The 14,122-nt window shown below is 41.7% G+C and overlaps 1 protein-coding gene across 5 annotated transcripts in view; it reads left to right on the top strand.

Moving 5' to 3' along the window:
• CNKSR2 (connector enhancer of kinase suppressor of Ras 2) overlaps positions 1–14,122 on the top strand; it is a 379,302-nt gene that overhangs the window by 182,501 nt on the left and 182,679 nt on the right. For 4 of the 5 annotated variants that reach the window (XM_037901608.2, XM_007070479.3, XM_027832677.3 and 1 more), the window contains 2 exons: positions 9,185–9,244; positions 13,660–13,728. The exons of the other annotated variant lie outside the window; for it this stretch is intronic. In XM_037901608.2, the coding sequence (XP_037757536.1) occupies positions 9,185–9,244; positions 13,660–13,728 (129 nt within the window). The remainder of the gene's footprint in view (positions 1–9,184; positions 9,245–13,659; positions 13,729–14,122) is intronic. 5 annotated transcript variants of the gene reach the window in all.

Raw genomic sequence — 14,122 nt, forward strand, 5'->3', positions numbered from 1 at the left:
GGTACAGAGGATAGAGTTCATAGGCGTGGTCCTGGACTCTACTCAAGCCAGAGCGTACCTCCCAGAGGCCAGGTTTCGCTCACTTCAGGACATCATACAAGGCCTCAGGCAGTTCCCCACGACGTCAGCAAGAAACTGTTTAAAGCTGCTGGGACACACGGCCTCATGCACTTATGCATTCCTCGTGGCAATTACCTCGGCCTGACGGGTCTCGGAGCTCAGGGCCCTCACGTCTAAGCCCCCTTACACAGTTTTTCATAAGGATAAGGTTCAGCTTAGGCCTCATCCGGCTTTTCTCCCAAAGGTTGTCTCCCATTTTTACGTGACCCAGGACATCTTTTTTTTTTTTTTTATCCCAAGCCACGCTTCTCCGACAGGGAGTGCAGGCTGCACTCACTGGACGTGCATAGGGCCTTAGCCTTCTACATAGAGAGAACTAAGTCGTTCTGGAAGTCTGTCCAACTCTTCGTAGCTGTGGCAGACAGAATGAAGGGCCTTCTGGTATCATCTCAACGTATATCATCATGGATAACGTCCTGCATTAGGTCCTGCTATACCCTGGCAAAGGAGCCCGCTATTACAATTACACAACAGTCCAGGGACGATGCAGCTTTCAGGAGAGCCGTGCTATTTTCTGTGGATAACTCCGACCCCACCTCCTGAGCTCTAGCTTGTGAATCACCTGCTTAGCATGGACATGAACAATCACTCAAAGAAGAAAAAATGGTTACTCACTTTCTCATAACTATTGTTCTTCGAGATGTGTTGTTCATATCCATTCCAATACCCACCCTCCTACCTCTCTGTCGGAATGGTCAGCAAGAAGGAACTGAGGGGGTGAGGGGTCGGCGGGGCCTGATATTGGGCGCCATGAAGGCACCCCCCCAGGGGGCACCCAGGCTGATCCTACGGACGTTGCTAGGGGAAAAATCTTCCGGCTGGCATGCACGCGCACACCTGCTTAGAATGGACGTCATCTAGTCTGTAAGCTCTTTGGAGCAGGGACCAGATGTTTGTTTATTTGTAAAAAGAAAAGGAGTACTTGTGGCACCTTAGAGACTAACCAATTTATTTGAGCATGAGCTTTCGTGAGCTACAGCTCACTTCATCGGATGAAGTGAGCTGTAGCTCACGAAAGCTCATGCTCAAATAAATTGGTTAGTCTCTAAGGTGCCACAAGTACTCCTTTTCTTTTTGCGAATACAGACTAACACGGCTGTTACTCTGAAACCTGTTTATTTGTAGTATGAGGTGCCTAGCAAACTTCTGGGTTGTATAAAATGGTAATCCTCATAACTGGTTATCTTTGTTAAACCATTTTCTGATGTTTTGTATGAAGGGTGCATCATTTTGTGGAGTTTTTAAGATTTATCCAACATGTTCTGATTTATTGTCATTAGCCTGACCTGGTTCCCAAGTTGTCAGTTCTACAAGTTATGAAAGGTTTTGTAGTTGATAGTGGATGGCACCTTGAGGGCCTTTCACCACTTAATTGCATAAGGAACTTGTGATGACTTCTTGACCTAACAATACCTTTTTTCCAGGATTCATATCATAATGGCATTGGGAAGATAGAGTTATGACTGCCCTACTTTCAGTGGTTTGGACACATACTGGAGTTTTCTACTGGCAAAGCTGTTAACAATATTAATGTTGTTAACATAAGAGAAATGGAAGGGCTGTCTGCAAACAGGGCAGTAAATAGGCAAGAGTGACTCATTCCTTTGAAGATGGTACTGTCTGCCAACCAGGATAAGTGAAACATCTAAAATAGCTGGAGAGGAGAGTCTCTCTAAGAAGTTAAAGTAGGATGGGAAGAGGAGGGAGGGAAATAAAAATAGAAAGCAGAGTGAGACTTATCTGAATTTCTGTTGTAAATTGTTCTTGGGATCTGGGGAGTGGGAAAGGTGTGTATGGATGGATGAGTGGTTCCTGTGCATGGTGTTGGAAGAGACAAACTTTAATTGAAATTAAAAAAAATTAATCTTGACATCTGGTATATGAGTACTAAAATATCACTTTTAATTAAATACCTCTGAAATTGTACATGAAAAATATTACTGAAATTTAAATATCACTCATACATAAATGTGAAGTATCAAATTACTGTACATGTGCTCTTTTCACAATTAAATATTTCATGAGTTTTATAGTAATGTATATTGTAGTTAACATGTGGAAAGACAGACAAAATAAGCATAGCAAGTAGGAAAATATTGTGACTATTGTCATGATGTATGGGGAATTCTTTTTGGATGGAGCTTGAGTAGAGTGCTATGTTGTTGTCGTTGGATTTTTTTCCGCTCCCCAGTCTGGTGCCTGATTTTGGCTCTGTGGTTGTTTACATATATGTAGTACCTCGTGAGTATTGCAGGAAGAAGGGATACAGCCTGCAGTATCGAGAAAAGTGAAGATGAAAAGGAAATTGTAAAATGCAGATCTCTCCTAAAAAGCCTTAATATCAGTTAAATATTGGTCAGCTTTGCAGAAATTCGTAGAGATATCCCATTTGAGAAAATACTTGAAAGTTGATTCTTCTGAATCATTGGACAGAATGTAACTTGGTGTTTCTTTCTGCTGTTTATGTTTCAGAGAAAAGAAATTGACTAGTTTAGCTGGTAATCCCTTACCCTAAGGAAATGGAATCTGAAATATTTCAACTGATTTATATGTAAGCGGGGGAATAAGCTAGCGAAAGGATCTGAGTCCTCGCTCCCACTTCCTTTAGCCAGAGGCCTCCCTGCCCTTGAGGACTCCCCTTCCACTCACCTGTCTGACATAGTCCTCGTAACCCCAAGAAGGCTGGGCCCAGGATTCCTGGGGGCTCGACCCCAACCCTGCTGTGGTCACCTAGGACAGGGGCTAGGGTGTCCCCAATCTGGGGTACTCTCTCTGCACTGGGCACTTCTCTGACCCACTGACCATTACATACAATTTAAAGCAAATGCAAGTTATTTAATCAACAATTAATTTTAAAAAGAATAACGAAAAATGGGAAAGGTTAAAGGAAACACATCAACCTGCTCTGTCGCAGGGAACATCACAAACAGTGTCTCTGGAATGTCAGGGCAGTTCACAGTCTGTTCCTTGTAAGTCCCAGGCCTCCTTCTCAGGTCCTGGCTGTGCTGCAGGCATGCTGTGGGTTGGACACTTGCTCTGGTGGTGGCCACACGCTCTCAGGCTCTAAGTGGTAGGACTCTCCGTCCCAGCGTCGCCCCCGCCCTGTCGGGGTTACGATCCAAGTCTGGCCTGCAGAGCCTCTTGGCTGAGGCGTCTCCCTGTGGTGGGCTCGCTGCCCAGGGTCCCCCTCGCTCTCCCCAGCTGCTCACCGCACCCAGCTCCGGTCTGCTCCAGCTCCACCACTCTGTCTCTGCACTGCTGCTGCTGCTCTGCCTCCAGCTCCCTGGGCTGCTTCTTTGGCCCCTCTGCCTCTGGTTGCTGCAGCTCTGCTCCCAGGACAGGTCTGCTCTGCAGGCTGCTTCTGTGACTCTGCTCCCAGCACTGACCTGCTTCCTGGGCTGCTTTTCTGGCCCCTCTGGCTCTGGTTGCTGCAGCTCTCCTCCCAGGGCAAGTCTGCTCTCTCTGGGCTGTGCCTCTGGCTTTGGGACTGCAGCTTTGCTCCCAGCACAGGGTCTGCTCTCTCTTGGCTGCTTTTCTGGTCCCTTTGGATCTGGCATAGCTCTCCTCCCCAGCTCAGCGTGGGCCCCCTGCTCTCTCCTTAGCTCAGCCCCACTCTGTCTGACCCAGGTAATTCCAGCTCACACAGAGGATGGGACCTCCCTGGCCTCCTGACTCCCTGATTAGCTTGCCCACCCTGTCATTCAGGCTGACCTGGAGCATGGGCCTCTCCCCATTGCTCCTAGGGACTGGCAGTCTCAGGGTCCTGATTCCCCATCGACCCTTCCCCCTTTTAGTACTGGGAGCTAGCAACCAAAATACCCCCACTGAATGTTAGGAAGGGGGCAACAGTCCCCTTACATAAAGAGTTTGAGAATAGTGTGTTCAGCACTGCAAAGAACCAAAATGTGCACGTGTTTTGTTAGAAGAAAAACAGATAATCTTGTTACAGCTGTGAATGTTTTTCCAACCCTTAACAAGGTTTTCTGACACACTTCTATACCTTTTTAACTTTTAAAAATGATAATATGGAATTTCAAAGCAGGATTGTGGCATTATGAAATTTAATTTATTGATTTCCAGGTTTTCTAGTCCAGTTTTTCATTTTAGTGCTGTCCTTTACACTTCAAATACCGTTATCAGACAGTTTCATTCAAGACCTAGTTATTCATATGGGTTATATTTTTTTATGGATTAGGGAATATAGAGTAGGGATTAGGGAATACACTTCAAAACATTTACAGACTGGGTGTTTCTCTGATTGCTGGAACAAACTTCAGATTAGTCTGTTATAGACAGAAGGTCCCTGTTCACATGGCAAATAAATGGAATGAAGCTGAGTGTAGCAGTGTGAGAGCAGTATACCACTGGTGGCCTTGCTACCTGAAAGTCCAGGTATGTTAATGTTCCTCTGAGTCATATAACCTGAAATAATGAGGAAGGTGGGACTTTGAGACGAGGATGGATGAAGCTCTATGACATTTATGAGGCTCTTAATTGTCCTTAAAAAGAAAAGGAGTACTTGTGGCACCTTAGAGACTAACCAATTTATTTGAGCGTAAGCTTTCGTGAGCTACAGCTCACTTCATCGGATGCATGCTGTGGAAAGTGTAGAAGATCTTTTTATATACACACAAAGCAAGTACTCCTTTTCTTTTTGCGAATACAGACTAACACGGCTGTTACTCTGAAACCTAAAATTAATGGTCCTTGTTAGCTTCACTGAACTCTAGAGTTGAATTGGAGAGGTGTGTTGCTTTAGTTTTGAAGGGTGCTGACTAGACCACTTTCAGAGCACACGTAATGTTTATTAAAGAAACCTGTGACCTTTTCTTTGTGTTGGGGCGGGGGGGGGCTTCATTATATGACCATCTCAGTAGAAGAATTCAAATTGAGTTAAATATGAGGTAAAATAAACTTAGCATCTTGCTGTTGCCATTCAGTCCAGTATCAGAGACAGCTAATTCACAAAATGCAATACATAACAAAGCACTGCCTAAAGTACATCTAACTTTATTTGTACCTCCTTTTAAAAAAGAGAGTCTGGGAGAAGTTTTTATCTTTAACTGAATAATATTTAGCCCCAAGATAAAATTTGTTAATTGGTTTTAAATCATACCATCTGCCAGTAACTGATCTGGGTACTCTCCGATGTTATTAAATATGCAGCATCCATTAAGAAGGCTAGTCCTTAAATTAAGTGCACACGAGTTCCTTGTTCTTATGGTGATTGCACTCAAAGGTTATTTCAGACAAATTAACTTAATTTGTTTGGCATGACTTATTCTTATAAATTCTCCAGAACTTTAGAGTTGCCTTTGAATACTAGAGCATTATCCCTGCCAACTTTAGTGCTGTTGAACAGCACACATGAAGCACCGTGTTCAGTGAGGGTGCTATTACAATATCGTTAGGGGAAAAACAACCCTGTAAACTTCTGTAGTTTCCTCATTTTTAAGAGGCTACAAATCATACATATCCCCTCAAAGCCATGTATTCTCACTGCCTTTTAGGGTAAAAGGGGGTTCTTCTGTTCATTTAAAAAAATGCTTTAGAAATATAGACCAATCTTGGCTCTCACACAGTTGTGATGTTATATAATCAAGGGAACAGCTTCCTCTTCCCCTCTGTCCCCACGTGCCCTGAGTGGTATGCAAATCCAACACTGGATCTCAGCATTTCAAGGAAAATTTTCCACAACCCCACCTCTTTCCTATTCTTGAATTAAAAGTCACCATTTTCATTTCTGGAAAGGAATAGATTGCAAGGGGCCTGTAATCCTTTGCCAAAGCATAGTTGTAAACCCTTAGCATCTTCAGAGTAATGCTAAATTAAAGCTAAAATACAGAAGTAAACACTAAGACTCTATCCATTTACTTTCTGGCTGGACATCTAATAATACTCATCATTGTTTACTTCCTTTCAGTACTTAGCAATTTATGTATGTGCCTATCTTGAACCGAGTTCACTTCATAGATCTAATTTATGTTGGAGATTTACATTAAGATTATTTTGTTCTTGATTATGCCTGATTTTTTTCTTTGACTAAGGTTATGTGCATTGTTTCAGTGACACATCAGCACTAGTTTTTACCTTATATTCAAGATCAGTATGTTGTGTGTATAGTAAAATATAACTTCATTAAAAGCAAATCTGACTGAAAACTTTTTTGTTTAGCTCTTCTGGTCGTTCAAGAGATGACATAGTAATGGAAACGTGTATATTTCACTGTTATATTTTAATGCAATAGCTCATTTTTCTTGCACGTTAAAGGTGAGGGTTATTTTAAATCTCTCAGTGTTGGCTTAATTCTGCTTTCACTAAAGTCAGTTGGAGTTTTACTACCTAACAATTCTGAAAACATTGATTTGTGCTGAACTCCTGCACAAATGAGATTGGATGGTCCAGTGGTTAGGATGCTAACTCAGGACTCGGAGATCTAGTTTCAGTTCCTTGCTCTGTCACAGGCTTGCTCTGTGACCCTTGGCCAAGTCACTTAGCCCTGGTCTACACTCAGAATTTAGATCAACATGCTTCTATCAAGCTAGCTACCATGGCCTGGGAGGTGGATTAGCTATAGTAACAGAAAAACACCTGCCACCGCTGTAGGAAACATCTAATCCATGGTGCTACAGCGGCATAACTACAGTGCTATAGCTGCGTTGCTATAGTGCCCATAATGTAGATATGGCCTTAGCCTCTTTATGCCTTAGTTCCCCATCTGTAAAATGGGAATAATAGCACTTTCCTACCTTACACAGGTGATAGCTATTAAAGATATTTATCTAAATAAATAGAAAATCGCATGATGCTGGGTAACATATTAATGGGAAACTGACATTGTCCTATGAATCTATGGATTACAATGATTTTCCCTTCTAGTCCCCAGTAGTGAGTGAGTGTGGAGTGAGCAAGGTGTGTGTTGGCATAATAGGGTGAGTGGGGGAGACAGACAGGAATCCTCATGGAGCATTCTGAGCAGCATGGAGTGGAACTCAGTCTCTACTTTGCCCTTGGTAGCATGGCATGTCCAGTAGGAGTGATGCCAATGATTTACTGCCTCGGGCTATGCGGAGCAGAATGATCTTTGCGGATATCTTTGCAGAGCCGAATGATGGAGTAATAGGGAAGTGAAAAATTTGGAGTCAGATAATCCCTTTCTTGGGGAGGAGGTGGAAGCAGGCAGGCTTTATGGGAGGAAATCTTCAATGGTCCTCTTGGGGGATTCTCCCCTCACTTTGTTCTATTTTGGGAGTGGTTGCCCACCCCTGCCTCATCATCAGAAAGGTTGCAGAGACTGGCCCCACGCATTATTAATCCCAGGAGATTTGCAGGCACCCAAAGCCCTCCATCTGGAGGCTCCATGCATCCTCACTGTCTAGTCCAGAGGTCACCAAACTGTGGGGCACGTCCCCCTAGGGTGACATGGAGGAACGTTCGTGGGGGTGTGGTGGGGCCCAGTCAAGCCCGCACAGAGGGTGGGAAGGGAGTGCCACCCAGCTCCACTCCTGGCCCCGGCCGCAGCTCTGGCCCCGCCCCCAGACTCGGCCCCTGTCCAGGGCTCTGCTCCTAGTCCGACTGCCAGCCTCGCTCCCAGACCCGGTCCCAGCCGCAGTCCCAGCCGTGGTTGCCTTACCTGGAGTTGCGTCCCCACTCCAGGCCCCGGCTCGTGGGAAGGGGGCAAGCATGGACACGGGTAAGAGGTGGCACGACCCTAAAAAGCTTGAGAACCACTGGTCTAGTCTCTGGTGACCACTCCCTGGCAGCACAGTTCCAATTGACTTCCTCTGCTAGGGATTCACTCTTGGCTGTGGTGCCCCAGGTAGAGGAGAGAGAACAGCATGTCACCTGAAAACTTATCTTTTCTGGGTTGATCTGAGGGGCTAGAATGGAAGCAGTGCTCTCCTGGCCTGCCCAGTGTCCACCTCCTTTCTGCAGAGAGGTCTGTTGAAAGGGAAGGAAGGGAGTTGTAGAAGTGATTGAACAGCACCAGATGGCATCTAGGGTGAACAATTTGGGCCTCTTTGCTGATGTCACCCAGAGAATGATAGAATTTTGCATAGAGGGTGAGGGTGCAGAGCATGACTTGGAATGTGGCAGCTCCCCCAACTCTGGTTCTAGCTAGGGTTGCCAGGCATCTGGTTTGCTAAGAGTGTGTTATGTAGGTCTTAAACTTGGCAAAATCATGATTAGATGATAAGGTTAGTTTTCTTACTTGTACAACATACTATCATACTACAGATGGGTCTCTCTTTAAAAAAGAAAGCAGTTAGTTTTGTAGCGTATTCCCCCATTTGTGGCTCAGTGCTTGCTATTAAAATATACAAGGTAGTTCTGGTATGGTCCCAACATCTGCCCACAAACTAATCTTTATGTTCTTATGACTTCAAAATGAGATGTCACTCACAGGAGATTATACAGTTCTACATATATGGTAATCCTTCTTCTTTTTGGTGTGCATTGATCAGCATTAAAATAGTTAGCAAATTGTCATGATTAAGGTTTACAGTTAACATGGTGTTGAGGTGAATGAGGCAGTTAGCAATTCTTAGAGCTGTTGTTTCAGGTACACATCACAGGTTTGGTTTCCACTTGGTTCACATTTGAAAGTTTATCTTTGCAATCTTAATGGCTAAAGAACTTATTTTTAATGAAACCTTAGATTCTGGTAGCTGAAGGCACCAGTCATCCTAATACAGCAGTTGGGTTTCTTTGTAAGCAGATAATGTTGCAGTGGTGTTTCTAGTATAAGGGATATTTGTGAGGTACCACTAAAGCAATGGATATTCACAAAGATAAAGCTTCAAATTGTAACTTCTGTATAGGTGCCACAATCATTCAGTCTTATTGTTCTATCTCAGTTAACTTCTCTCCTTTACGCCCCCATTCCAGAAAAAAAAAAAAACACCACACTTTTCTGTCCAGAGAGGTATTCCTTGTGGCATGTGTTAATTTATAGCTCAAATAATTGATAGATTTTCCTTTTAGAGAGATATGCAAATTGTTTTGGATGGTAATAGTTTATGAAATACTTTACAAATTCTTTCCCATGATGTCTTTTTCTTAGGGTATGTACATTAAATCAACATATGATGGTCTCCATGTAATTACTGGAACAACAGAAAATGTAAGTATTGTTAATACTGTACATTCAGGCCTGGAAGCTTTTTTGACCTTACATTTGGTTAATGCCTTCCCTTCGCTACAGACTATATTTTGCTTGCAAAACTCTGCTAGTTGGCTGTGAGGGATCAATGGCAAGTTGGAGGGCAAAAATGAGATTGCTTTTGTTTATTAATCCAGGACAGTCAGCTTTACTTCATTCTTGCAAGGTATTTAAAATGCTTCCCTTGATCAAATTAGGAGACAACTGACTTGCTGGGGTTTTCTTGGACTGTGTGTAAAAGATAAATGTTTTTAATATGTACTGACTTATATGCTGGAGTTTGCTGTGGCACAAGAAAAAAATAGTTTTTATGTCTATCCAACCTCATTTAATTTTGTAATGGAAGTAAAAGCCTGGAAATAAGTGCATCCTTTGAAATTGATATTAAAAAATGTTGTTGTACATTTCTGCATAGACTTCTGAGTAACGTTGTAGTAGGGAAGTGTAGTTGTAGCCATGTCAATTCCAGGATGGTAGAGAGACAAGGTGGGTGAGGTAATATCTTTTATTGGACCAACTTCTGTTGGTGAGAGAGACAAGCTTAGGAGCCACGCAGATCTCTAAGCAGAGCTCTATGTGGCTCAAAAGCTGGTCTCTCTCTCCAACAGAAGTTGGTCCAATAAAAGACATTACCTCACCCACCTTGCCTCTCTATAGTAAGGATCACTTAGATGTGAGCTTACTCATTGAAGGACACCAAAGGGAACTCTAAGCAAAACACAACTGCATACTTTTCAGCTGTCTTATAGTTTGCTTTCCCCTTCTCCCCCACCCCCTTTGTACAGAATTGGCTGCCCATTAGGGAGTTGGCAAGCTGACGGGTTTTTTTTAGGGCTTTAATCCATAACAATAGATACAGAGCAGGCCTCTAACACAAGACTGTGCAGCTTTCAGGACTGTTTAGTCAATTTCTCTTGAAAACTTCCTGATGACCTCATGCTCAAACAAACTTACAAAGAAATACTTGTTCTACTCTGCTACTATATCATTTCCTGACAAACATGAAGTGTCTCAAATACTGAATACTTTTACATCTGATTTTTGCACTGGGACTCTGGAAATATCTCATGCCAGATAGAATAGGAATGTGTGTGGGGAAGGGTCAGGTCCTCCACAGGACCTGCAGCATGCAAGCTTTCTTGGACCTTTGACCATTTCTTCTTTCTCTTGCTGCAGACAATGTTGTTGGGCTGTATTCTGTAATATGTCTGTGGTAGGACCTCTGTGAACACCAGTCTTCCTGAAGGAGGAGCAACGTAAGCCATTAAGGAACTTGAAGACTCAGTCAGGGTTCTTACAAATCAAACCACAGCTCTCAACATCACCGGTGGAATTAAGTACAGTTCTGTGTTGGTGCAGGAGGGTTGTGATATTTCTGGGAGACATAAGCAAAAATGAGAGAAGAGTTTTGAAATTTGAGTTTCCCTTAAACTTAAAAAACTAAGATATACAACCAACAAAGTCTACAAATTACTGGGATGTTTTATTTCACAAAGGGGAAGATAATGAATTCCCTAAGAATCTTGAGATTTCATTCCTACTTTCCTCCCTTATGCATCGATATAATTATATAGTAGCAGAGTCCTGTCAGGAGGAAGCAAACACAATGTTTTTTTTAATTTGGTCTTGATCAGTTTCACGCACTGAAGCCCTGGAGGTGTTAAGAAAGCTTCAGCCTACTGGTTGGATATGGACATACTACTACTAATGGCTAATAAAGTTTTAATGGAGAGTAAGCTGTTAGCATCTTTCAAACATTTGGTTGTTAGGACCATGCATAATATGGAAAAGACAGGCGTCATACTGGTGTACAAGAGGAAGCATCTACAGATTCTGGAAGGATTGGTGCCTGTCATTTCTGGGAAGATGTTACCTACCTTTTTTCCATTGATAGTTTGCAATCTGGGATGCTACTGGATTTCTAAATGGCAGTGGCAGTCAAAAAATCTCTTTGCTTCTACATATGACCAAACGTTTGTGATCTTTTTTTTTCTGATATGGAGCATTTCATAGCTATTGTGACCTCCAGGCAGGATTTATGCAATACTCTTTCCATGAAGCTACCCTAGAAGACCACTGAGAAGCTGTTTCCTGTGCAAAATACAGCTACCTATATACTTAGTATTACAAAGCATGCAGTGCGTATTACGTTTGTTATCCTTAACTCTGCAATCGCCTGCTAGGTGCGATTCAAGGCTTTGATGTCCGTCTATACAGCCGTCTATGATTTGGATCTTGGCAACATTAGAAGCCATTTCTCTCCCAATATACCATTTTAGCCATTAAAATTAGTTGGGCATTTGTGCTATAAATCTTTAGATTTTAGCTCAGAGAGAATGGAGTCAGATTCTCCATGGAGGGTCTCTTGGCTCTGTACTGTGTTTTCTCTGGTGCTCCTGCAGAGCTAGAATGTGTTAACCTCATGGTTCAAGGCTTATCTCTTTACTCAGACTTTAGCTTGAAAGTAATGATTATGTGGGATGCCTTGAGGCCGGGTGATGGGTCAGGCATGAGTGCATGGGGTGGGGAGGGAGTTTGTACATGGTGTAAAAAGACTGGTGAGTACATTTTTACAATTCATAATATAAATATGTAAGAAAAATGAGAGACTCGATTCATTAGTTGAAAGCAAACCTGAACTGATCATTGTTTGCAAAATTAAATGTTTAATTCTCTGATGAGTATCCTGGTAAGAGATTCAAAAGGAAATACAAACTGGAGTCATGTTGTAACATGTATCAGTCCACACACTAGTGCTTCAAGAGTTGGATCTTTGCTTTTTTATTCTAACAATCACCATATGAAGTTCTTAGAAAGTAGTTATTTATAAAGTCCCCCTCTGATTTCATTAAACTAAACTGTAAAAGGAAATAGTCATCAGTGCAGGTGTCTGTATTGATTCCTACTTGAAAAACTAGCCAATCACAAAATCAACAACCCTCTAATGAGAGGAATGCAATTATCTCTAGTACTGAAAGAGCTCAGTGAGTGGCCAGGACTTCAATTTTACATGTTATATGCAAAATGGCACCTTCACCTGCACAACACTATATGGGATAGTCTATGTAGTGGTCCTCTTCCCTAACACCACTTCTTGCAACGCGCACGTTTTTCTTGGACATCTCCCATCCAAATGCTGACTCAGCTTATTATGGTGAAATCTGCATGATCACAGCAGAAGGGGACAATGTGACTGCAAGAGGCAAACATTTTGACAGACAAAATGGTTCAGTTATGTTGTTATGATTAAACTGAATTCTGGACTTTGGGAATATTACATCTAGATCATTTCTTTTTTAGTAAAGCCATTGATAAAGTTAATGTGTCTAATTCTAGTTGCTCAATACAAAAATGTAGCAACTTTTTGGAGTTCCTGGGGCATAGATCCTGACACTTTCATACTGTGGCTCTTTGATCCTTCTATTGATAGCAAGTGAACTTCTGTATCTGTGAGGAGCCCAGCTGAAGTTGGTGGCGCTCTATCTACATGCTATCAGCTGCAGTCTGGGTGGGAAAAGTCGAAGAAGTATTGCTTTATAGAAAGCTTAGTGTAATTGTTTTGCACCAAGAGTAATTAGTCTATTGAAAATGTTAGAGACAAGGTGGGTGAGGTAGTATCTTTTATCTGACCAACTTCTGTTGGTGAAAGAGATATGCTTTTGGGCTCCATGGAGCTCTTCTAAGACAACACTGCAAATATTAAAGATAGAAATATGAGAAATAGAAATGTTTTTTTAAATGAGGCTGTTATTTAGAGAAGCAAAACTACCTCTACTAATTCATCTTTGAAGGTATGGATTTTTACAGGATCCATGTCCTAGTTGCATCTCTCACAACTAATAATAGTTTAGAAATATTAATTTACAGTTAATCTGTCTTACCTTAGATACTGATTTTATCTGCATGCAAAAAAATATTGATTTTTCTGAAGTTCACTTAAAGTATTTGTTTTAATTAGATTAGAACATGAAAGACATAATGTTGCAAAGTATATTTATGAAGCTGTTGTCCATTAGAGCTCTGGCACCCTGAGCATTAGCAGAAGGTGGACCTCTAAGATTTACAGATATTAGATGGCTTAAAACGATTGGTAACTTATTAGTATTAAAAAGGCATCGTTAGAAACTGGTTAACCTTTGATAACATAAACATTACTATCTTTTTAACATTTTACTGTCTTGCATACAATTATACAGAATATTGTGTCAAACAACTGTGAATGGCTTAATTAAAAATCTTTTTTATTTATTTACTTCATTGGAGAACGTAATTATGAATCTAACCTGACTTACATAGCGTAGCAATCGTACTGCTGAAAGAGAGATGGTGACCAGTAAGAACTGTCTTCTTTATCACCTCTTTTATTTTAAATTCAGTCACCTGCAGATCGATGCAAGAAAATCCATGCTGGAGATGAAGTGATTCAAGTTAACCACCAAACTGTGGTATGTATAAATATGTTCTGTGTCAACTGGAAATAGAGGTGCACTGGCATATCAGCATGTATATGAAGAAATGTGTAGAAATGTTTTATATTTTGCTAAATTAATAGTGGGTTTTACATGCAAGGTTTTTTTTATTCCCTGCCCTCTTCCCCCACCTTCCAAATGCACTTTGTAACAGAATCTCACAATTTCTGGGAGAGGAAAATATGTGCTGTTAGTGCTTATCCTTTATCATCTGAATAAGGAAGTATTACTTCACACAATGCACAGTCAACCTGTGGAACTCTTTGCTGGAGGATGTTGTAAAGGCCAAGACTATAAAGGGGTTCAAAAAAGAACTAGATAAATTCATGGAGTATAGGTCCATCAATGACTGTTAGCCAGGATGGGCAGG

Source organism: Chelonia mydas, chromosome 1 (assembly GCF_015237465.2).
Source record: "Chelonia mydas isolate rCheMyd1 chromosome 1, rCheMyd1.pri.v2, whole genome shotgun sequence".
Lineage (NCBI taxonomy): Eukaryota > Metazoa > Chordata > Testudines > Cheloniidae > Chelonia > Chelonia mydas.